The 25679-nt window shown below is 48.3% G+C and overlaps 1 protein-coding gene across 1 annotated transcript in view; it reads left to right on the top strand.

Annotated features, from left to right (window-relative positions):
* Window positions 1-25169, top strand: part of RGS14 (regulator of G protein signaling 14) — a 25768-nt gene extending 599 nt beyond the window's left edge. The window contains exons 2-15 of the mRNA XM_020998833.2: window positions 11819-11840; window positions 12227-12405; window positions 12511-12603; window positions 12742-12885; window positions 13511-13657; window positions 14067-14178; window positions 15433-15545; window positions 15802-16011; window positions 16977-17053; window positions 17467-17593; window positions 18510-18591; window positions 23799-23845; window positions 23931-24042; window positions 24294-25169. Coding sequence (XP_020854492.1) covers window positions 11819-11840; window positions 12227-12405; window positions 12511-12603; window positions 12742-12885; window positions 13511-13657; window positions 14067-14178; window positions 15433-15545; window positions 15802-16011; window positions 16977-17053; window positions 17467-17593; window positions 18510-18591; window positions 23799-23845; window positions 23931-24042; window positions 24294-24526 — 1698 coding nt within the window. The 3' untranslated portion in view covers window positions 24527-25169. The remainder of the gene's footprint in view (window positions 1-11818; window positions 11841-12226; window positions 12406-12510; window positions 12604-12741; window positions 12886-13510; window positions 13658-14066; window positions 14179-15432; window positions 15546-15801; window positions 16012-16976; window positions 17054-17466; window positions 17594-18509; window positions 18592-23798; window positions 23846-23930; window positions 24043-24293) is intronic.
* Window positions 25170-25679: the final 510 nt, after the last annotated feature.

The following is a 25679-nucleotide window of genomic DNA, read 5'->3' on the forward strand; positions in this document are numbered from 1 at the left end:
GGCTTTACCTCCCTGAGTGGGAGTGCCCTTCAGTATTATAATCATAGGTTAGGGCACCATCCAGGATGCCTCCCTGTCCCCTGAACACCCCTTAAAGTGTTATCTTGTTACCCTCACAACACTGCTGTACCCTCACCTCAAATGCCACCCTGCCTAAATGCCCAAGATGCCATCTTGTTGCTCTGATACCTGATGTTCATTCCTCTCCTCCCCCTTTGTTATCGGGAGCTGCCTGCCTGGCTGCCATGCGCACCAGGAGCCCTGGTGCCCCCCACCCACCTCACCGTAGCACCAGAGGGAAGGTACCTCCTCCCTCTCCTCTCTCAAGGCTCCTAGAAGGAAGACAAGGAAGGGCTTGGGAGAGAACAGAAGTCTGAGAACCCTGACAGGTCACCGTCCTAAACTAACTGCTTCCTTCCTGGGTCTTCTCGTGGGTCCCATGAACTCCGTGCAGTGACTTTTGTCTCTGTCCTGCTCCATTGATCCTCCAGGGTTGGGGCTGGGTGGGATGAACTCATGCAAATGTGCTAAGACTGCTTAGCATGGTATATCGTAGGAAGTTTCGTGTCTGTATATCCAGCACCAAAAAGCCCATACCTCAAATGTAGGAGGTGACTAATAAATGCTTGTTAGGTTGGATTCTATTGGACCAGATTGGTGAGCAATAGCAGTGAAGTCAAGAGATGGGTTTAAATCTGCTTCTGCTGCTTACCAACTTTGTCATCTAAATATCTCTGGGCCTCAGTTTCTTCCTTTGTGGAATGGGACAATTAGACTCAATGATCTAAGCATAGAGTTAGGTGTCAGGAGTTAAGTCACTATTCTGCTACTGGTTACCTGTGTGACCTTCAATTAGTCATTGCGCTCAGTTTACTCATCTGTAAAATGTAGGAATTTGGGGGTAGGGTTGGATTAATAATAATAATTACAAACATTTCTTTGAGGTTTGCAAAGGCCTTTACATAAGTTAACTCACTTGATCCTTTTTGGGTAATCTCTAATCTTCCTTCTAGCTCTGCTTGCCATGATTTTACAAATTCAAAGCTACCAAGAATGAAAAGACCACTGGTTCTGCAGTCAGAGGCCTGGGTTCAAATCCCATCTCTGATACTTAACCATGCGACTTTGGTCAAGTCATTGAATTTCCCCAGGCCTCAATTGTTGTTATTGTTTTTCAATCATTTTCAGTCACGTGTGACTATTTGTGATCACATTTGGGGTTTTCTTGGCAAAAAGACTGGAGTGGTTTGCCATTTCTTTCTCCAGTTCATTTTATAGATGAGGAAACTGAGGCAAACAGGGTAAAATGGCTTGCCCGGGGTCACACAGCCAGTAAGTGTCTGCAGACAGATTTGAACTCAGGGAGTCGAGTCTTTCCTGACTCCAGGCCTGGTGCTCTGTCCACTGTGCTGCCTAGCTGCCCCTCAGTTTGCACATCTGTAAAATGAGAGGTCTGGACTCGATGGGCTCTCGGTCCTTTCCAGGTCTAGACTGAGGATTCTCTAGGGACAATGTCCTAAAGACAGGCAGCTATGAGAGATGTGTTTGTAGAGCATGGGGGGGAGTAGCTCTGTAAGTCTGGGGCAGCCAAGGTAGAGGACAAGAGAAGAGGCAGAAGGGGCTGTCCACAGGCCTAGCTGGGGGTGGGGGGGTTGGTGCAGCTCCTTCCTCTATTCCTAGCTTCACCAGGAGGTGGGTCATAGACACAATGTCCCATTAGCAGGAACATTTCACGACAGCCCCGGTGCCTATGCCTGGATGATGCCTTCAGCTATTCTTTCTCCTCCATCTGGCCTCATCTCATTCCTGGCCTCGATTTTTCCATCTGCCAAATGGGGCTAAAAAGAATCAGCAGGAGCAGAGACAGGAACTGGGAAATCTGTTCCAGAGGATCACTCAAATGATTGACTCGAGAGTGGAATTAGTCTCCTGGGCCAGTTTCTCATCATCTGCCCTGATTCCTCTGTAGGAAGGAAGGAGACCTCTCAAACCTGGCATTACTCAGTTGGGAACAGAGCTGCCCATTCTTCATACTCCCAACTCCCACACAACCCCCTCCACCTTGACCCCATTGTTTGGCCCCTAAATCAGCTCCAACCAGCAGGAATCTCAGCTCCTGAGGCCCATACTTGGGATGAAGAAGGAAGGAGCTATGTGTCCTCCCCCACCAGCCTCCAGCCCCTTAGATAGAGAACAGCCTAGTGAGCCCTGTCCTGACCCCCTGCCCCTGATTCTGAATCCTTTCTGAGGAGCTGCAGCCTAGACTCTAGCCCTAACCTTTCATCCCTGTTCTCTTCTCTCCCCATTCTAGGTTAGGTGTGGGGAGAAACTTCTGAGTTAGATATTGTAGGAGGGCTCCCTGAGTGACATGTTGGGGGGGTGGGGGAAGGGGTTGGAATGTGACAGAGAGTACTGGTACTATACCTCCAAAACCTAACTGAACCCATCTCTATCCTTCCCCAACTTCTAACCAAACTTTCAAAATTCCCTAATGAAGCCGAGCATCCCTTCCCCCCGCCCCGCAACAGCCATCCAACACTCAGAAGAAGCAGAATGCTCTGGGTTCAGAGAGATTTGTTCCTGCAGAATGTCAGCACCTGGTGTAACAGTAGGGATGGGAGCTGGCAGCTGGGGCAGTGCCTGGCACATCCCAGCAAGCAGGATGAGTCAAGGAAGTCAGCGAGGACTCCGGTAGCCCACCCTTTGCTTGGGGGCTTGGGGAGAGAAGAGAGAAGGGGAGAATCATCCTTGCCTGGCAGAGGTTGAGAGCTTACCTGGGGAGGCTGTGGATGCATGGATATGTTTAAGAATAAAGTGAACCAGCTTGTTACTCAGGGTGAGGTCCAGGTGAGCATTAGAGCCAAAGAAGGGCTGGACTGGAAGGGGCCTTAGAACACAGAACACAGGATGGCAGGGCTAGAAGGAAGGGGCCTTAGAGCTCAGAGCACAGAATGTCAGGGCTAGAAGGAAGGGGCCTTAGAACACAGAACACAGGATGGCAGGGCTAGAAGGGAGGGGCCTTAGAACACAGAACACAGGATGGCTGGGCTAGAAAGGAGGGGCCTTAGAATTCAGAGCATAGGATGTCAGGCCTACAAAGGAGGGGCCTTAGAACTCAGAGCATAGAATGTCAGGGCTAGAAGGAAGGGGCCTTAGAACTCAGAGCATAGAATGTCAGGGCTAGAAGGAAGGGGCCTTAGAACTCAGAACACAGGATGTCAGGGCTAGAAGGAAGGGGCCTTAAATCAGGGAGCACCCAGGTACTGCTGGAGGGCTGGGGAGAGCCAATTGTTAAATGTTCATTGTGAACATCTCCACCTCCTAAATTGGCAAATGGCCCAAATCAGGACTTGATTTATTGTCTTGTTGATTGTCTAGACTGAGAAAGTGATGTATACAATGATAATAATGCAGATTAAACTTTAAAATGTGTCCTCACACCCAGCCCCCACAGCAGTTGTTAAACATTTACCAGCCAACTCCCGACAGCACCCAATCCCCTTATTTTATAGGTGAAGGAAGTGTGGTCCAAAGAGAGCAATGACTTACCCAAGGTCACCCAGCTAGTAGATGGCCATGCCGAGATCTGGACTCCAACACTGCCTGTCCTACCAAGTACTACGTGGAGGGCGGAGGCCAGAAAATGAACTTCCTCTCTCCTTTCCTCTGCCGCTTCTGTATGACTTGGGCAGGTTACTTAACTGCTCTATGCCTCAGTTTCCTTGTTTGTAATAGACAATCTCACAGGTCCCTTCTAGCTCTAAATCTATGATCCTAAGATCCTCTGGTCCTCCTATCTCATAATCCCGGTCCTAGGCTCTCTCTGCTGCTGTCACATCCCTCCCTCCATCCTTGCCCCATCCGTGTCCTAGTCCCGGCCTCTGCCCCTGCTCCCTAGGCCTTTTGAATGTCCTCCACTTCTTGGGCCTTTCAGCTTGAGATGTGTAGGAGAAAGGATGCTGAGGCAATGTCCCTCCCTACCCAGAATCAGGGCACAGGTCTCATCAGGGAGTCACTTGGGTCCATAGCTTTAGGGTCCAGGCAATCAGACTATTTGAATAAGCATGGACTCAAGGGAAAGGAAACCATTAAGTCTCCTCTAAGGTCTTTTAGTTTGGGGACAGGATTAGAGAAGGGGCTGGGACCTGGAAGGTGTGAGAGTGGCCTTCAGAGAGGGGCAGGTGACTTCTTGACACGGGTGGGGACTTCCTCTGTGGCAGGGCATCCTCTTGCAAAGTGAGGAAGACCTCTTTAACACATCTCTCTCCACATACCCTGGAACTCCCTCCCTGGGCTCTGGGGAGCCCTGGTTCACCCCTTTTAAGCCACAGCTCCTCAAAACAACTGTGTAGTTGCAGCCCAAAGAAAAGCTACCACATCATACATAGCACGTCTCTCTACCCCGAGAAGAGTCCTGCCAGAACTGGTGCCGCTTCCTTTCCTGCTCTCACCGCGCTGTACTTTATGCCTTGTCTAGGCCGCATGGCTCTCTCAAGCTGCACACAGATCGTATACCCTGCATACGTGACCCATGCCCTCTGCACAAAGGGGGGATGCTACGTAACACACCCTGCCCTCCCACTGCACCCAGTACAGACACACGTATTCTACACCTGTATGCACGGCACAACCCCCACACACCAAATGCACTGAACACCTTGTACACATGCCACAACCTACCGATGTGCACCTCATAACGTGCACCTGATCACTGCTCAAGCCTGTATAATCTGGACATTCTGCACACAATACACCACTACCAAAAGTTGTCTGTGTCATATACAATGCACGCTTCCCCACCCTCCGCTGAGGACACTAGACATATCTTGCATGCCTAAGGTATGCTGTATAACCTATACATTACACACCCTGTGTATACTTCACAGTTCTTAAGCCCAGAAGCAATTAGGGGGCTCAGATGATAGAGTGCTGGCACAGGAGTCAGGAAGACCTGAGTTTGAATCCTGCCTCAGATACCTACTCGCTATGGCACCCTGGACAAGTCATTTAACCTCTGTCAGTCTCCTTTTACCCATCTGCAAATTTAGAGAATCCACCCCAATTGTTTTTTTTCTTTTTTTTAAACTTTTTAGGCAATTGGGGTTAAGTGACTTGCCTAGGGTCACACAGCTAGTAAGTGTCAAGTGTTTGGTCTGAGGCCGAATTTGAACTCAGGTCCTCCTGACTTCAGGGCTGGTGATCTATCCACTGCGCCACCTAGCTGCCCCACCCCAATTGTTCATATGGACTATTTGTGCCTGACCTGTGGTAGAACATTCTGAGCTCGTATTGGTCTCATCAATCACAGTCGGACGCTTTGTAACTTAACTCTAACATAATGATGTCAGTTTGGTTCTCTTCAAGAACAAGGGACAGCAACCAACCATCCCACCCATCTGTGAAATGGGGAGAATCATAACATTTACCTCACAGGGTTGCTGTGGTGATCAAACAAGATAATGCATGTGAAGCACTTTGCAAACCCTAAAGTACCTCGTTAATTCTAGCTGTCATCATTATTAAACACTGTATGTCCTCCACACATGCCCAACTTTCACACATATTGCACAGTTCATGCGGACTATGTGTGTGACCAAAGCTAGCTCAATACATATTTGTACTCTGGGCAGGATTTCCAAGCTTCCATCCCCAAAAGAGTTTAAATGCAGTTTTGCTACCTCTTTAAAACAGCAGGTCTGCTATTGTCTGTCCAGAAATGTGAACCTCTAGTCCAACACTTATGAAAAATAAATGCTTAAGAGCCCTGTGGGTTTTTCTAGCTTCCCATGTGTCTTTTTAAAAAAGTCATGGCAAAGAGTTTTCCTGGTGCCACCTTCCCCCTCCTTGGGCTCCCAGAGGATGCTGATCCTGGCTGGCCCTGCCTCTGCACACTACAAAGGCTGCATTGGGCAGGGAAGGGTGACCTTCCTATCTTACACGAGAGGAAACTGAGGCCCCGGGCCTAAAGTCATTCATAGTAATAGTGATGGGGCCCTCTGGGGTCAACTGCATGGTCCCTGCAGCCCAAGATTATGTTTCTGATGGGGTCACGCAGGAGTGGTTTGGGGGAGCCCTGGCAATTCTTCCTAGCATTCCATTCCTTCTTAGTGACTGATTCTGTGCCTGCTGTCCATGAATTTACCAACATCTGTCTTGAACCTGTCTCTTTTCTTGTTCTTCTTCTTGTGGTTCAGTTATTTCAGTCATGTTTGACTCTTCATGATCCCATTTGAGGTTTTCTTGGCAGAGAAGTAGGAGAGGTTTGCCATTTCCTTCTCCAGCTCATTTTACAGATGAGGAAACTGAGGCAAATAGAGTTAAATGACTTGCCCAGAGTCATTGTTGTTCAGTTGTGTCTGACTGTGACCCCACTTGGGGTTTTCTTGGGAGAGATGTAGGAGAGCTTTGCCATTTCCTTCTCCAGCTCATTTTACAGATGAGGAAACTGAGGCAAACAGGGTTCAGGGACTTGCCCAGGGTCACACAGCTAGTAAGTGCCTAAGGCCAGATTTGAACTTGGGAAGATGAGTCTTCCCAACTCCAGGCCTGGCACTTTACCCGCTGTGCTACTTAGATGCCCCTCTCTTTTCCTGCTGTACCCTATTAGTCTGGGAATAAGAAGTTACATGAGTTTACTAACAGGTAAACTACAACAGACTTTCATTCATCTTGAACTTGCTTTTCTCAAGGTTCCGAGGGTCAGGGTGGAGAAGGTGCAGGCAGTGCCTTAATGACTTGGATTTGCTATAAGCAAAGTTGTCATCTTTCGCTTTTTACATAAGGAGCCAATGTGATCCAGTGGAAAGATCTCTAAATTCAAAATCAGAGGACCTAGGTTTGTGTCCTGGCTCTGTCACTTAAATTTTTTAAACATTATTTTGCTTATTTTTAGTTTTCAACATTCACTTTTTTAAGATTTTGAGTTCTAAACTTTTCCCCTCCCTCCCTTCCCCCCTCCCCAAGACAGCATGCAATCTGATATAGGCTATGCATGTACAATCATATTAAATGTATTTCTACATTAGTCATGTTGTCTGGCACTTAAATCTACTGTGTAACATTGGGCAACTTACTTCCTCTCTCTGGGCCTCCTTTTCTGCATGGGTAAAATGGCCCTCACTTGACCTCTCCATCCTTGCAAGCCCTCGTCCCATGTCCCCTCTCCCTTTCACAGCCAAATGCCTAGAAAAAGCTGCCTATAATCTGTTTGAATCCCCCTCCCATCACTGACTTCTCCATCCTTTGCAATCTGACTTCCAACGTCATTACTTAACTGAAAGTGCTCCCTCCAATCTGACTTCCAACGTCATTACTTAACTGAAAGTGCTCCCTCCAAAGTTATCATTGAGCTCTTACTTGCCAAATCCAGTGGCCTTTCCTCATTGCTCATCTTTCATGACCTTTGTTGGGTTTGACACCATCAGTCCCCATCTCCTGGACACACTCTCCGCTCTGGGTTTTTATGACCTTACTCCCTCCTGGTTCTCTTCCTACCTGTCTGACTGCTCTGTTTCAGTCCCTCTGTGGGATCATCATGAATGTCCTGGGCCATAAGTGTGGGTGTAACTCAAAATTGTGTCCCGGGTCCTCTTCTCTCTATAGTTCTCATGTAGCAACCTCATCATCTCTCATAAAAGGCAGTAGGTGGTGCAGAGGGGTAGAGCACTGAACCTGGTATCAGGAAGACCTGAGTTCAAATCTGACCTCAGATACTTAATAGCTGTGTGACCCTGGGTAAGTCACTCATCTCTCTTGGCCTCAGTTTCCTCGGCTCTAAAATGGGGGTAATCTATTGGACATCCCAAACCAGATGTCTGTGGTAAACCTCTCTCATTCAACACATCCAAGACAGAACTGTTATCTCTCCCCCAAACACCCATCCATTTTCTACTACTACTCACCTCCCCCCACTCCGCATATCCAGTCAGCTGCCAAATCTTGCTGCTTCTAACATGACAACATCACTCACAGATCTCCCCTCCTCTCCACTTGCACCACCACCTCCCTAGTTCATGCCTTCATTGTCTCTTGTCCGAGTTACTGCAGTAGCTTCCTAATTGTTCTCCCAGCCTCAAGTCTCTCTGCATTCCTATCCATCCTCCACACAGCAGTCAAAATGCTATTCCTCCACCATCGGTCTGGCCTTGTCCCTCTCCTTGCTCAGTTAACTCCAGAAGCTCTGCTATCAAATGCAAGCTTCTCTGCTCTTCATTCAAAGACCTTTCCAAGCTGGCTCCAGCCTATCTTTCCAGGCTTATTACACAACGCACTCTTCGGGCCTGTCTTTCTTGTCTTTCACTTAACAAATTCCGCCTCCCTTCTGTATACCTTGCTACTGGCTGTCCGCCATTTCTTAAATTTCTCTTGACTTTTACCTCTTAGAATCCCATAGCTTTCTTCAAAGCTAAGTCCCAGAGCCACCTCCTACGTGAAGCCTTCCCAGCTCCCTAAACTGTTAGTACCACTTGGCAATAATATTTAATTTGTATATCTTTTTATGTATTCATATACAAATGTGTACATTTCATTTTCCATGATTGAATGTAGGGTTCTTGAGGGCAGGGACCATTTCATTTTTATCTTCATATCCCTAGCACCCAGCACATGGTAGGGACTCTCCCTCCTCATCTCAGCCTCTTGGCTTCAATCCCAGCTCCAAAGGAAGTCTTCCTCAATCCCTCTTTGTTCTAGTGCTTTCCCTCTGTTGATCATTTCCAACTTATCCTGTACGTGGTTTGTTTGTACGTAGTTATTTGCATGTTGTCTCTCCCACTGGAATGTGAGCTCCTTGACTCAAGGAGCTGTATTTTACCTTTCTTTGTTTACCCAGTTCTTAGCATGGTGTGTAGCACATAGTAGGTGCTTAATTAAAATTTATTGCCTGACTGCTTAAATCATGCTTATTAATTGCTGCTTAAAATGTGGGTATTGGATGATCTATCTGTTAGGTTGTTTCTAGTGCTGATGCTGCGATCTCCTTCATGATTTTATAGCTCTTCTCTGACCCTTTCAGCCTCATTTCCAAAATGAGGAGATTTTATCTTTTCAATTTGTCCTCATGCTACCCTGAATGTCAGTGGTGTCTAAAACCAAACTTGTTACTTAGGAAACAGTTTCCTAAAGATAGCCTCCCAGTCACAGACCCAGAGTGACAGGCTCACAGACATCATCTCAAGATGACAGTCCCAGAGTCACAGCCCACAGAGGTAGTCACTGTCACTCTTCCCAACATACAGAGCCTCAGTCCCAGATCCACAGAGATGGCTCCACAATCCAAGTCCTGCCACGTCCAGCACCTGCGTGCTTTAGGGGTGAGGCTGCAATTCCCTCAGAGTCCAAGGTCACAGCTTCTTTTTCTAGGCACATTGGGACTTTCCTGTATGTCCCAGTGATCACTGACATTTATCCCTGTCAATCTCCACTCCCTACCTTGTTCAAAGTTGCACACTCCAAGGATGTTTGAAAGGGTCATAGGATCCTAGATTGGAAGCCAGAGGGCACATTGGAATTAATCTAGCCCAACTCATTCATTTTATAAATAAGGAAACTGAGGCCCAGAGAGATCAAATGACTTGTCTAAGATTCCATAGAGAATAAATAGAAGAGTTGGGATTTGAACTCAGGCCCTCTCACTCTTTCCACTGCCTCAACCTCATATGATAGAATGGTGCCAAGATGGAGTCGGCGCTGGCGTTTCCTGGGTCAGGCATCCAGGGAGTCTATAAGCATCAGCAGGGAGTTTCTGGATATGTATGAGGTAGTAAAGGTCAGACTGGGGAGGACCTTAAATGCCAGTTAATGATTTTAGACTACAATCAAGAGGCAGTGGAGCCCCTTAGAAAGCATCTATAGGTTATCACTGAGAGTTTCACTCCAAAAAATTGTCACTACCAGTTTGCTATCTATGCCCTAGGGATCCAGGATTCTTGTAGAGCTTACCTCAGAAAGGAAAGAATTATCATTCTCTGCTTGTGAATATGGAGAAACTGAGGCCCAGTTGTGTATGGAGGTGGGGTAAGAGTGGGAGAAGGGTCCTGAAGCCACAAACCTTCCAACCTCAATGTCTCTACTGACTCTTCCTTCCCCTTTCTCTCTGTGCACATTTCTCCTCCCACTGGGCAGGGTAGAGGAAGGTCTCTTCAGCCCTCACTTCCCCTACAACAGGAGGCCATAGAAGGCAGCTCCTGAGGTCTTGGAGATGTAGGGACAAGTATATTGTTGGGAATGCATCTTTAAGGGAAGATGACTTGGGAAGTTCAAAGTCAGTGGAACAGTGGGCTTGATAATTCATTATGTTCCTTTTATAATCTTTGTGCCCATCCCTCCTTCCTACCCATCTACACTGCTACCTTCTACTTTCCTCATCTCCACCTTATCCCAATTTTTATCCAGTTCAATTTGACAAATATTAATTTGGTATTGGTAGAGGGAGTTTCTCATCTGGGATCCTCTATAACAATGTAATCACAGTCTATGGTTTAAAAGCAAAAAACCAAAGAAACACATCACATTTCAAAGTGCTTTAATGTTTACAATGGACTTTCCTCACAACTACCCTGGGAGACATGTGGTGCCTGCTATATTCATTTATGTATCATTTAATAGTATTTTTATCACCATTTAACAAAAGAGAAAATGAGGCTCAGAGAGTTATGTGCTTTGCTCAGGATCTCATGGCCAGTAAGGGTCAGACCTGAGATTCAAAGGCTGGTTCTCCGATTCCGATCTAGTACTCTTTCATCTACACGTTATAATGGTAGACATTTTAAACTGGCTGTGCTGGGGAGATGTCCATTCAGGCGGGGAGATCCAATAGGAAGATGGAATTTTGGGACTGGATCTCAGGAGAGGGGCTGGAGATAAGGGGAAAGATCTGAGGAGTGCTCCAGCTAACAGTTGACATCCAGAGGCCAGAGGAAAGACCCAAGATTAGAGGTCAAGAAGAATGGAAGCCAGTGAGTGAGACACAGGAATAGACAGATAGGAAGAAAGTCAAGACAGTGGGGTGCAGGGATCCCCAAACTTTTGGTAGTGAGGAGCCTTTTTTTTTGAACTAAAGTCTTGAGTCTTGTGAGTAGAGTGGGGGTGGAAGAGGTTAATGGGAGACCACAATGGTCAGGTCTGAGATTAGGGAAAGGTCAGAACAAGAGACAGTTGCTATGAGCTTTGGGCTTTTTCAACAGGATGTAGGTGTGGCTGAGAGAAGTCACTGTGGGTGGGGAAGTTATCCTGAGATCCATCTAATTTGTCTTCCACTCAAGAATTTAGGGATTCCTGGAACTTGAGTGTAGCTGAAGACAGGAGAGGGTGCATTTGGATGAATATCAATGTCAGATGCTACAGAGAGGTCAAGGAAGGACAAGATGAGCCAAGTGTGTCCCCATATCCACTTCCATCTCTCCCCATCCATTCCCCACTTCTCTCATCAATGACCAGGCATTCAGTGATTTTGTAACCTGGCTGTACTGGCTAAATGGGCGTAGTCGATAGTGGTGTAGTGGATAGAGCACCACCCCTGGAGTCAGGACAACCTGAGTTCAAATGTGGCTCAGACACATATTAGCTATGGGATCCTGGGCAAGTCATTTAACCCTGTTTGCCTCAGTTTCCTCATCTGTAAAATGAGCTGGAGAAGGAAATGGCAAACCACTCCAGTATGTCTGCCAAGAAAATCCCAGATGGGGTCACAAGGAGTCAGACACAACTGAACAGTGACAACAAACACTGGCTAATCTGAAGTTCTAGAAGTAGGGACAAATTCTACCCATCTCTCCTAGCCTGGACCTTTCTCCAGCTTCTTCCCTCTTCTCTCTTGCAGGTCCTGGCTGTCTCTGATGGAGGTGAGTTGGAGGAAGGGACCCAGCCTGGATCCTGGTTAAAGGATCAAGAGGAGGGGCCTAGATCCCATGTTTGGGTTAGGGAGGACAGAACAGCATGCCTTGTGTCTCACTTTCCTCCAGGAGCATTGATTCTGTGTGAGGGTCTTATTGTGTGTGGGGTGGGGGTGGTGGAGTGTGTGTGTGTGTGTGTGTGTGTGTGTGTGTGTGTGTGTGTGTGTGTGTAGAATTAGGGGCATGGCTGAAGGGGAAATTAGAGGTCTGGCTGGGGGAGGTAGGGAATAATAAATGTTTATTGAATGAATGCATGCACATATGATGTGGGGCTTCCGGGCTCAATGCATCATGCAGTTGATATGTTTCTCTCCCCTCCTCCTCCATCCCCCCAGAGCTGAGCAGTGTAGTGGGGCCAGAGGGAGCTGGGGAGGGCCGGGGAAGCACCCTCAGTGTCCACAGCCTGCCCAGTGGCCCCAGCAGTCCCTTCACCTCTGAGGAACAGCCCGTGGCCAGCTGGGCATTATCTTTCGAGAGGCTGCTGCAGGATCCGCTGGGTCTTGCCTACTTCACGGTAAGTGCCAGGGCTGGGGCAACTGAGCAGGGGTGTGGCTGTGGTGGCCACTTCTCTTTCTCTATCTTTCTGTTCCTTTATCTCAGTCCCTGTCTTTGTTTCTAGGAGTTCTTGAAGAAGGAGTTCAGTGCGGAAAATCTGTCCTTCTGGAAAGCCTGTGAGCAATTCCAGCAGATTCCAGCCAGTGACACCCAACAGGTTGGACGCTGGGGGGCTGGGGGACTAGGAGTGGAGGGAGAGGGGCAAGGGGCCAGATGGAGGCAGAGGAGGATGGAGGTGCAGGGATGGTAGGTTGCTCCTGGGAACGGCCCTGCCATCTCTACTCTCCCACTCCAGTTGACTCAGGAAGCTCGATGCATCTATGAAGAGTTCCTGTCTAGTCAGGCTCTGAGCCCTGTGAATATTGACCGGCAGGCCTGGCTTGGGGAGGAGGTGCTGGCCACCCCCAACCCTGACATGTTCCGGGTCCAGCAGCTGCAGGTATGGGCCTGGCTATGGGGAAGGCTGATGGCTCCCTCCCTTTCCCTCTCTCCTTCAGCTCTTTATCTTCCCTCTCCTCCTTTTCCCTAGTCCGCTTTGGGATCCCAAACAAGAAAGCTCTCTTTTGGGGGGCCTCTGTTTCCCTTTTCTGTAACATGAGAGGGTTGGACCAGAGTAGGAGTTCTACACTTTTTTGTGTGCATCATGGTGGTCTAGTGAAACCTATGCACCTCTTAGAATAATGTTTTTAAATAATTAAAGGAAAGGCCAAATTTCATTTAGAGGTTAGTGAAAATAAAGATGTAATTTTTTTCCCATCCAATTTCACTGACCTTGGAAATCTATCCATAGACTTTGTAGGGGTCCATAAATCCCAGATTAAGAAGCCCTGGACTGGATGATCCCAGAGCTGGGCACTATCAATGGAACCAGCCTTTCCCCAAGGGTTCTCGGGCTCCCTTGGCCTGTTGGGGGTCTGTGGACCCCCAGGTTGAGAATCTCTGCACTCGATAATCCCTAAGTTGCCTCCAAGCCTTGGATCCCATGCTGTGCCCTCCCCCTCCCCCCCTCTCTTGTTCTCCTCCCTTTACACTGCTCCTCTTTGTTCTTTCCCTCCTTCCCTCAGATCTTCAACCTCATGAAGTTTGACAGCTATGCTCGATTTGTCAAGAGTCCCATGTACCGGGAGTGTCTCCTGGCAGAAGCAGAAGGGAGGCCCCTGTGTGAGCCAGGCACCTCGGACCCCGGCAGCCCCAATGCCACATTTCGGAAGGTGCCCACGTGGGGAGGGAGGGTCTGGGTGCTGAGAATGAATTCCCATTGCCATCCGTATGCCCAGAGCTGAGCCCTGATCTGACTCTCGCTCTCTCTCTCTCTCTCTCTCTCTCTCTCTCTCTCTCTCTCTCTCACACACACACACACACACACACACACACACACACACACACACACATGCAGCTGAAAACATTCCAGTTCAGTCTGCTTTTCAGGCATCATGTTTCTTCCTGAGGGCACAGATATGCACCAACCTCCAGCCCCAGCTCTGAGGGTTAGGGTGGGCCAGCCTGGAAAAACAGGCAGGGTTGGGCCCTGCCTAGTCCCCCCAACCCTCTGGACAGGAGCTGGGCAGTTGGGAATGGGTTGGAGGGGACAGGGTCCTGAATACCAGGCTCTCCCCCCAGAAGCCAAAGCTGAAGCCTGGGAAGTCGCTGCCCTTGGGAGTGGAGGAGCTGGGCCAGCAGCCAAATACTGAGGCTTTTGGGGGCCGGGGGCCCAGGAAGTCCTTCCGAAGGGGTGAGCAAAGGAAAGCCTGGGGGAGGGGACAATGTATGGGGAAGCAGGGTGGTATGGTGGAAGGGTGGTTTTAAAGGGCTCTTCTAGCCCCAGCTTTCTGAGTTTCTATAAACAGAAGATCTGTGCTGCACCTGGAGTTAGCCAGTATTCAAAGCTGGCCTCAAGCGCTTACTAGCTGTGTGACCCTGGGCCACTCACTTAACCTCTGCTGCCCCAGTTTCCTCATCTACAAACAAGGAATAATAATAGCACCTATCTCCCATGGTTGTTGTGAGAATCAGACAAGATGATATTTGCAAAGTGCTTTGTAAACCTTAGGGTGCTATGGAAATGCTAACTACCGCAACTTCGAATCCCTCTACAGACAGAGATGTTTGCCTCACTGGGCTCTGGTAGATGGTTCTGGGAAGTTCTGTTCCCCATCTGTGATCCTTACTGAAGTGGTCCTCAGAGGATGACACAGGCCCCTGTGCAGCTGGTGCTCAAAGCTGGGTAGGGCCCGCCAGAACCCTGGGCCAAGTCATCACAGGGCCAGAGCCCAGGCTGTTAGCCAGAGCACCCAGCACTCAGATGGATGCACCGATGGGGGACAATCCCCTGTTACAAGAGATAGCAACCCATCCACTCTTGCCCATACTGTGGTATTCTTGTCCATGCTCTCCCACAAGTTCACCATAAAGCAAGCGCCCAATACTCTGGAGAAATTAAGGAAGGCCTCCAGCTGGCAAGAGTCCGGCATTAAATAATCTTTCCCACTCTGCGTCCTATAAGACCTCAGCATGGCTCTTAGGTTCTCTCAGATGTCACATCTGAGGGGCAGCTAGGTGGTGTAGTAGGTAAAGCACTGGCCTAAGGTCAGGAGGACCTGAGCTCAAAATCAGCCTTAGATATTTACTAGCTGTGTGACACTGGGCAAGCCACTTAATCACAATTGCCTGGAAAAAAAAATCACCTCTGAGGGATTCCAAGGTCTGGTTCCAAGATACAGACATGTTTGTGTGTATGTATGCATGCATGTTTGTATACATATGTATGTGTGTGCATATGTGTATGCTGGCACGTATATGTGTGTTTGTGTATATGTGTGTGTTTTCTTGAGTAATTCTGTAATTACTCAAGAATTACAGATGAGTAATTCTGAGCATGGACAAGAATACCACAGGATGGGCAAGAGTGGATGGGTTGCTATCTGCATGTGAGGGGGCAACCTGGGAAAGGGGTCTCACTTAAAGACCATTTTTCTCTTCCCCTCAGAGTTAGGCATCACCAATGGGAACCCGGCCCTTCGCCGAGAGTCCCAAGGCTCCCTCAACTCTTCCGCCAGCCTTGACCTTGGTTTCCTGGCATTTGTCAGTAGCAAATCTGAGGTGAGGGTCTCTCTCCTCCCACTCGCCCCAACCCCAACAACCTGGGGCCTGTAGCTTTCTCCTCCAAGTTCCCTGCCCTGGCTCTCTACCCCAGTCATTTATAAGACCTCCCCTTCCCCAGTGATTTCACCCATCTGTTCCCCTCAGTAAACAGATCCTCTCCTCTCTAGGGTATATTCCCATGCACTTTCCCCACACTCGTTCACAGAGCATCTGTGCATGTCTGTGCATGTGTGTGTTTTTGTCATCCACCTAGACTCAGAGTCACCGGAAGAGCCTGGGGGGCACTGAGGGTGAAGGTGAGAGTCGGGTTGGACGTTACTGCTGCGTATATCTGCCAGATGGCACGGCATCCTTGGCTCTCGTCCGCCCTGGCTTAACCATCCGCTCTATGCTGGCCAGCATCTGTGAGAAGCGAGGCCTGTCCCTGCCTGACATCAAGGTTTACCTGGTGGGCAACGAACAGGTAGGAACTGAGCTCTAAATATCAATCTGAACACCTGACTCCCCCCCCCCGAAAAAAAGCACAATCCTAATCCTAACTCTGCCTTTAACCCTGACCTGATCCCTAGTCATGCCCCTGCCACTGATCTTGTCTGGGTAGAAATTAAGAGCCCTAGCCTGAAAGTCAGGATATGTGAGGTCTTGGATCTGTCTCTTTCTTACTGTGTGTGTAAGTGTGACCCTGGGCACATGCCTTTCCCTCCCTCAGCCTCAGCTTGTCCATCTATAAAAGGGAAGGACTGAACAAGGTGATGTCTGAGGGGGTCTTCCAGCTCCAACATTCTGTGATCATAAGAGTTAGCCACTGGCACAACACCATGCCTGCCTTCCAGGACTTTATAATCTATCGCGGGTCACAGACAAGGCAATGACAAAAGGCATAATTGACAATACAAGGCCAACTAGGCCGAATGCCAGATGGGTGGTGGGAAGATGAATGGGGGCATTAGGTGATGGGGGGACTAGATGAAGGAAGACTAAAGGGGTGATCGTAGGCATGGAAGAGGTGGGATTGTGGGAGAGGCAGACGTGAAGAAGCCGTAAGACTTGAGGGCTGAGTGGAAATAATGCTGACCTTCATCATTGTCTCTCACCCCACCTAACCTTGTCTCTGTTCTCCTTATTCCTAACACTAACTCCTTCCCTCCATGTCTCAGGGCTCAGAGCCTAGACTATCTGTCCTGGAAAGTATCAAAGGGTTCACAATATCAGACCCTGACACCAGAATTTTAGGTTTTGCCAAGCCCTCTGGCCTTTTAGCAGTTATTCTTGGAATTTGGTGTGTGTGTGTGTGTGTGTGTGTGTGTATGTGTGTGTGCGCGTGTGTGTGTGTGTGTATGGGGGGGAGGGATTCTTCCTTTGGGTTTCCCAAGGCCTGGAGAGGAGGCCTCCAGTGTCTTTACTGAGCCCCTGTGACTGTGTCCACAGAAGGCCTTGGTCCTGGACCAGGACTGCACAGTGCTGGCTGACCAGGAGGTGAAGCTGGAGAACAGAATCAACTTTGAGTGAGTGCCCTTCCTTTCTCCCATGCAGGTGGAGCCCAAGGGCCTCCATCTCTTCCCCTTGCTCTGCCAGACCAGACTAGAGGCTATAGATCTTTGGGTTTGAAGGGGCAGGTTGAGGGTAAGGATTATATGTGTGTATGGGGATGGGGTGGAGAGAGACAGAGGCAGAGACAGAAACAGATCCAGAAAGATTGGGGGAGTGGGGGAGGCAGAGAGATAAGAGAGACAGAGAGACAAGCCCTTTCCCATTCTCCTGAAGAGCAGAACAACTGAATTCAAGGCCTGGCCCTGCTATTGACTAGCTATGACCTGGGACAACCCTTTCTGGGTCTCAGTTTCCTCCTTCATCAAAGAAGGAGTCTGGAGGAGAAGGCCTCCGAGGTCCCTTCCAGCTGTGACATTCTGTCCTCTAGGTTGGAGATCACAGCTCTGAGCAAAGTGGTCAGGATCACAAGCAAATCTTCCAAGCGCCTGAAGGAAGCCCTGCTCCCCATCCTGGGAAAGCATGGCCTGAGCCTGCAGCAGATATCAGTACATCTGGTGAGGTCACACCCACCCCTAACAGTCCACACACATTCACACGTACCCGTGCTTACATTGGCTCAGCCCTCACCTAGGGCATCTCACCCCATCCTTCCTGGGCCCCCGGAGCAGGGAGGGAGGAGTAAGGATTCTGTGGCCAGACAAGACAAGGGCTTCAGGGGAGAGGGTGGGGAAGGGGTGGTGAGAGGCTGAGAGAGAAGGGGCGTGGGGGGACACTAAGGGAGAAAATCTGGGCAGAAGAGGGAGGAGGTTTAGTTCAATAGGCATATACTTACTGTGCCCCCTATGTGCCTGGCACTAGGGATAAAGAGATAAAAAAACCTCAAAGCAGTCCCTGCCCTTCAGAAACCTACATCATAAAGGGAGCAGGGCACATAACTGGTGCTGAAATGAGTGAATACAAAAGCTGCACAAAGTGAAACCCAAGCAGACAGGCCAGACTGGCCAGAAAGCCAGCTTCAGAGGCTGGATGGCCTGATTGCATGTCCCATCTCTGACATATTGGCTGTATAACTCTGGACAAACCACTTAAACCCTCAGGGAAACTCTTTTAAGCTATAAACTACAAAAGTTTCAGGTCTGTATTGGCAGAGAGAGTTCCCTCTGGTGATTAGGGAAGGGAGGAGGGAGCAAGCAATTATTAAGCACCTACTATGTGCCAGGCACTATTCTAATACTTTACAAATATCATCTCGTTTGATTCTCACAACACTCTCCCCTCCCTCCAGGTAGGTGATTAAATCACAGGTCTAGATTGAAAAAAAAAATACAGGCAACTTCTGACAAGGGGTGGGGGTGGGAGGGCTCTGGCACCTGTGGGCATTCAGGAAGATCCCCTGTAGGAGGCGGCACTTGAGCTGAGCCCCAGAGGGAGCCCTGATCTCTCCCAACCCCTGACCCTGTGCCCCTACAGTCAGGTGAGAAGCGGACTCTAGATCTGGAGAAGCTTGTGAGCTCTGTATCCGCCCAGAGACTCGTCTTGGACACTCTTCCAGGTACAGGGGCCCACAGGCTCTGCACCCCCAAGGTTGTGTCACTCAGATTATCTTCCCAAGCCCCATGCTGGTTCCAGAGGGAATACAGAAGAAATGGGAGACACCAGCAGGGCATGAACAGAATTCCATCTAAATCTGTTCAATTCAACACAAAAAGTTTACATTATTAAGTGCCTGTGTCACTCAAGGCCTTGTTACAGGGCCAGCTACATAGGGTCAGTGCCAAGGATGGGGTATTGAAGAAAAGGAGCTCCACCCCTAGAGGCAGCTTACACTATGGGAAGAATGCTAGACTTGGAGCCGGGTTCAAGTGTTGGCTTTGCCATTTAAGTCACTGTGTGACAGCCAATGGGTCATACTTCATCTTACTCTGCCTGTTTCCTCATCTGTAAAATGAGAAGCTTGAACTACATAACTTTAAGATCCTTTCTAGCACCAAAACTCTGATCTATGCAAGCTGAAATTGTTGAGGAAGGTTTGAAGGAGGGGGGAGGAAGGACATTCTGAGCAGGGGGGGAAAGATTGCAAAGGTGGGTTGGGACTAGAAGGTGGAAGGCCTTGAATGCCAGGATACAAAGTTGGACATTATAGAAAATAGGCATCAGAAGATCTCAGAACCAGGGAATACCTGGTCTAACTCATACCTGACCAGGAATCCTCTCTGCAACATTCCAACAAATCTATTCCCCCAGGCATGGTGAACTCACTATCTCTAGGGGCTTTCTGGCTTCTCCCATGGAAAAGCACTTTATTTTTAGGCAGCTTTAGTCATAAGAAAGTTTTCTTCCCATTGTTTCTATTTCTACATTCTGGGGTCAATTAAAGCAACTCGAAGCCCCCTTTCACTATGTATCTTTTCAAATGTTTGAAGATAGTGACTGCATCCCTAAGGGCAGCTAGGTGGTGCAGTGGATAGGGCTCCAGGCCTACAGTCAGAAAGACTCATCTTCCTGAGTTCAAATCTGACCTCAGATACTTACTAGCTGTATGACCCTGGGCAAGTCACTTACCCCTGTTTGCCGTGGTTTCCTCATCTGTAAAATGACCTGGAGAAGGACATGGCAAACCACTCCAGTATCTTTGCCAAGAAAACCCAGAATGGGGTCACAGAGAGTTGGACGCAACTGGACAGACTATGTACCCATGAAGGCTTCTATTCCAGATGCTCAGCAGCATCCTCTGTCCTTTCACCTGAACCTTATATAGCATTGTCTCCAAGTCCCTTGTTCACCTAAGAGTCATCATAACAGAGATAGTGGTAGCAGTCACGATATGAGGTCAGTTCACAAGGGTAGAAGGCAGAGAAAGAGAAGGTCATTGGGCCAGCAGGACTGAGCTCTGAAGAATGCCCACAGTGAGGGGCCAGCAGGTACAAAAAGACATAACAAAGGAAAAAAGGAAAAAAGGAAAAAACAAGCAGAAGGATAGGAGAAGGACCGAGGAAGTGCAGTACCATGGAAGCCAAAGGAACTGAGTTTCTAGCAGGAAGGACCACAGAGAAGACAGAGGTTAAAGATTGAGAAAAGACCAGTGGGTTTGGCAAGACCTCAAAGAGTAGCGTCAGTGGAATAGTGGGAATGGAAGCCAGTTTTGAGGTGCTTAAGGAGGGACTAGGTCAGGAAGGCAGTCAGGCAGTCAATAAACATTTATTAAGCTCCTACTGTGTGCTAGGCACCATGATAAGCATAATGCTGAGCAAGGGGAGGTAGTGGTTGTAGATGCCTCATTTGAGATGTTTGATGGTGAAAAGAAGAAGAAAAAATAAGATGGTGGCTAGAAGAGGTAGCGGGGTCAAAGGGGGACTTTCTGTAGAGTTTACAAAGGAAAGAAGATAAGAAAAGACCGGAGAAGACAGGGATGGATAAGTGGGGGAGTGATACCTCAGAAGACAAGAGGAATGGGATGTAGTGCACACCTAAAGAAATTAACCTTGGAGACAAAGCTAAAGACAATTTTTCTTTTTAAGAATGGATGAAATGGGGCAGCTAGGTGGTTCAGTGGATAGAGTACCTGCCCTGGAGTCAGGAGGTTCTGAGTTCAAATCCAACATCAGACACATAACATTCATTAGCCGTGTTACTCTGCACAAGTCACTTAACCCCAATTGCTGAGAGAGAGAGAGAGAGAGAGAGAGAGAGAGAGAATGGATGAAAAGCATGAGAAAGGATGAAAAGCAAAGGAATGATAGAGAGAATTATGTGGAGATGAAGAAGCAGAGATGAGGAAGTGTAGGCCTAAAATGCTCCCCCACAATACACATACACATGAACATATTACACATACACACTGCCATACACATATACACATGACCATATACACACATGAATATATATACATGTGAACACACCTACACATGAACATATACACACTCCACCCTAAATAACACCGGCTCCCATTCCCCCAAACCCCTAAGGTTTACAAAGCACTTTTCTCCAGTAGTGAGGTGGAGAGGGCCACAGTTATTATTGTTCTCCCTTTACACGCAAGGAAGCTGTCTCAGAGAGATTCAGCAATTTGGTCTGTGTCAGACACTCAGTAAATGTCGGAGGCAGGATTCAAACCCATTCTTCATGACTAAGCACTTTTTAAAATTAAATTATTCTTCTTTATATCTTTTTTTTTAACCTTACCAAAATGTCTCCCAGTACCCCTCTCCTTTTCCTTCCAGAGAGCCAGCTCATGCAACAAAGAATATTTTTTTAAGGGGAAATAAAAAGAGGAAGAAGAAAAAAAAATCAGAAAAACCAGTCAATACAGCAAAAAAGTCTGAAAATATGTGCAGTGCACATCTGTGGATCTTCTAACTCTCCAAAGGAGTGGGGACATCTCTTCTTTGGGGCATCTTTGCTCTTTGTAATTTTGCGACATTCGTGTGTGTGTGTGAGTGTGTGTGTGTGTGTGTGTGTGTGTGTGTGTGTGTATGTGTGTGTGGCTGTTCTTTCCATTCACACTGCTGTATTTATTGTGTATGTTGTTTTCTGGGCTCTGCTTACTTTGCTCTGCATCCGTTCATGTCCATCTGTCCAAACTTCTCTGTATTCATCACATCCATCATGTCTTACAGCATAATCATATTCCATGACATCCATGTACCACACCTGGTTCAGCCATGCCCTGACCCATGAGTATCTGCTTCATTCCGGTTCTTTGCCAACACCATACATCCTGCTATAAAGATTTTAGTCCATATGGAAACTTTCTTCTTATCGATGACCTTCTGACTTCAAGCTTTTTCTTTGGTGCCAGGCTATGTCTCAAAGCAGCCTTTACTTTGACCCTTCTATGGCATTTGCAACTAGGTGGTGCAGTGGATAGAGTGCCAGGGCTGGAGTCAGGAAGACCTGAGTTCAAATGTAGCCTCAGACTCTTAGTAGCTGTGTGATGCAGGGCAAGTCAATTAACACTTTTTGCCTCAGTTTCCTCATCTGTAAAATGAACTGGAGAAGGAAATGGCAAACCATTCCAATATCTTTGCCAGAGCCCCTCCCCGCAACAAAAGGGGGGTCACAAAGAGTCAGACGACTGAAAAATGACTAAATGTGGCACTTACTGACTGCCCCACTCATCTGGCCCTCAATCAGGTGTGGCCTCCCATCTCCTCTAGGGCCATCTTGAGCTATTACCTATTAACTCTTTTGTCATTATTTAACAGTTAGCTGTTAAATCTTGAATTGTTATTTAACTCTCTAGTATTTTGTTTCTTTTATTTTTTTATTCTGTTATTTTTTTAACACGTGTTTTTAAAACTTTAGGTTACAAATTTTCTCCCTTCCTTCCTCCCCACCCACCCTCATTGAAAAGGCAAGCATCTCGATACAGGTTTTAGATGTGTAGTCATGCAAAACACTTCCATTAACTCTTTAGTATTTTAAAAATGACTGAACAACAACAAAAAATTCAATCTGTAATATTCTATCTTCTCTATTAGACTATGAGCTCCTTGGGGGGAAGGGTTATATCTTGTTCATCTCTTTATCTCTCACAGCAAAGTCTGGCACAGGGCCCTGCATGCGGTAGGGGATCCTTAAATTAAATTTGATCCCCCAATGCCCATTATTTATTGTCTGCCTGCCCTAAGCAAGCTCTTTTGCGGGAAGCAAGGCAAAGTAATAAGAGCCAGCATTCAGATAGCACTTTAAGGTTTGCCAAGCCCATTATCTGATTTTATCCTCACAACAACCCTGAGACGTAGGTGTTATTATCCTCATTTTACAGAAAAGCGAGGCAGGCAGAGGTTACAAGTGACTTGCCCAAGGTTACACAGTAAGTTATCTGAAGCTACATTTGAATCCACGTCTTACTGACTTCAAGTCCAGTGCTTTATCCACTGTGCCCCCTCGCTGGATCTGATTTGATGAGTTTTAAGAGAGAACACCAGACTTGGAGTTGAAAGATGTGGGTTTGAATCCTAGCTCTGATATTATCTATCTACCTACCTACCTATCTACCTATCTATCTATCTATCTATCTATCTATCTATCTATCTATCTGTCTGTCTGTCTGTCTGTCTGTCTGTCTGTCTATATCTGTTCTTCTATCTACCCATCTTTATATCTAGCTATCTGTTTTTCTGTTTGTCTATCACTTACCCTCTCTGGGCCTCAGTTTCTCCGTCTATAAAATGTAGACATTGAACTAGATGTTTTGAAGGTCTCTTCTAGCTCTAAATCTTCTATGTAGGTAAAGTAAGAGGCAGTGTAGTGGTGAGGAGAGCCAGCCTTAGAGTCAGGAAGATCTGAGTTCCCATTTCACATACTGGCTGTGTGCTCCTGGGTAAATCACTTTAGGTCTCAGTATCCCTGGAAACTCTCCCTATAATATAAATTGCAGAGCAGGTACCAGTTTGTACTGGTAGGTAGAGTTTCCCCTCGAGGAGTTCCCTACACCAATGAAATCATAGTTCTAGTTCAAAAAATTTTAAAGGGGGGGGCACGAGAAAATAGAAGTCAAGGTCAACAGCTCTATAGATGGGACAGGAGGGGTTGGCATCTGGAGAGAGGAAGGTCAGACATATTAAAAAAACCCCTTTCCTTAGGAGGCTAGGAACAGCTGAGCCCCAAAGCTCCTTCCTCTTCCCCTTGTACTGCCACCAGAATAGGGGAGAGTATTAGTGTCAACCCTGACTTACTCTCTTGGGATTCATGAGGAGGTGGGACTGGGCAGGGGAAAGTGTGGTGGATCCAAACAAAGCCACTTGTCTATTGCAGGCGTGAAGATCACAAGAACTGAGTCCACCTCTCCTAGTCAGAGTCAGGTAAGGCTGGGGCAGGCCTAGTTCTTCTCCCTCCTCCAGGAAGCCGACCCGTCCCCCAGAAGGCACTAACTCAGTGTCCTTGCAGGGCGGCCCCCTCCAGACTGAGGGAAAGACATCACAGCCTCCCTCCTTGCTCACCAACTCGCTGGCCGAGGGGCCCAGGAGCGCTGGGAAGCGTCACACGTGTGACATTGAAGGTGCCAGGCCATCTTTGGTTCTAGGGATGGTCAGGGGCAGGGAAGGAGCTTCCTGGGCCTTTCTGAGAGGGAGTAAGGGGGCAGGGGCCTGGGGCTGGGGGTGGTGGGGGAGAGAACACCCAGGGGAGCAGTATGGGCTGATCTGAGCTCAGCCGGGGAGGAGTGAGCCAGGGGAGAGGGAGGGAGGCTGGGGGGGAAGGGGTGTGGTGTTGTGCCAGCCCAGCTGAGTCCCTCTTCCTTGCCCTCACCAGGTTTGGTGGAGCTGCTTAATAGGGTCCAGAGCAGCAGAGCTGACGACCAACGGGGGCTGCTTCGCAAAGAGGACCTGGTACTCCCGGAATTCCTGCAGCTGCCAGCCCGAGAGCCGAGCCTGCCTGAGAAACAACCCCATGGGGTGGCTCCACAGACCCACCCACCACAGACTGAGCCTCCTGCCCCTGCCCACGGGGACCCAGAAGACTCCTCGGCCTCCCCTGCCCTCTGACTCCCCGCCGGCCTCCCCTCCCCTTCCCCAGGCAGGGCCTGGGCTGCTTCTTTCCACCTGCTACTGCATGGGGCCAGGCCCAGGACTGTGCCCCTGGCTGGCTGTGCATGCCATCGTGGGCACGCTCTCTGGGGCACAGCATGAGCTCCCGCATCTGTGTGCGCATGCATCCCATGTGTATGTAATGCCCCATCTTCACCAGCCTCCAGGAGACAATATAGGACAAACAAGAACCAGGGAGGCCACCAAAGTCCCCCTGCTTCATCCCCCATTTGCACATCCACCTTCCCTCCCAGGTCATCCTTCTGGCTTAGGACAGGCACTTGCTGATATCTGGAATGATAATACCCATCGAGTTATTTGTGTGGGAGGGAGGGTCCCTGGGGAGGTGCAGAAAGTTCTGCAACCTCCACTCTGCCCCCTCTGCCCCCACCACCTCTCTCCTTCCCAGCAGGCTGGCCTGGAGGAGTGGGTCGCCAGCACAGACTTGCCCCTCAACCCAGAGGGCTTTGAGGGGCTGGGGTGGAAGACCACCACCCTACTTATATATACTGTAAATATGTAGTTTGTAGATGCTTCAGGCAGGTAGGTGTGAACCTAGATGTAAAATATTGCTATTATAATAATTATTATTCTTCTGTCATGGTGTGTGGTGTTGTGTTTGTGACAAGGGTCCTCCATCCTTGTTGGACAATAAACACCTATGTGATGGGGGAGGGGGAGACTCTCAAAAATGCTTTTAGGATGATGGTGCAGTCTCACGGGCAGCTAGTTGGTACAGTGGATGGAGTGCCAGGCCTGGAGTCAGGAAGACTCATCTTCCTGAGTTCAAATCTAGTCTCAGACCCCTACTAGCCATGTGACCCTGGACAAGTGACTTAACCCTATTTTCCTCAGTTTCCTGATCTGTAAAATGAGCTGGAGAAGAAAATGGCAAACTATTTCAGTATCTCTGCCAAGAAAACCCCAAATGAGGTCATGAAGAGTTGGACATGACTGAAAACGACTGAATAACAGCAAAAGCCACAGAGTCTCATAACAATCTCCATATCAGAAATGCAGCCTGGGCTGTCTTTGAATAGCCATATCATTCGTGATGTAGCCCTGACCAGAAAACTGACTCCCCACTCCCTTCCCCTCCAATTCCCACTAG

This window comes from Phascolarctos cinereus, unplaced genomic scaffold, assembly GCF_003287225.1.
Source record: "Phascolarctos cinereus isolate Bilbo 61053 unplaced genomic scaffold, phaCin_HiC Scaffold_2;HRSCAF=192, whole genome shotgun sequence".
Classification (NCBI taxonomy): Eukaryota; Metazoa; Chordata; class Mammalia; order Diprotodontia; family Phascolarctidae; genus Phascolarctos; species Phascolarctos cinereus.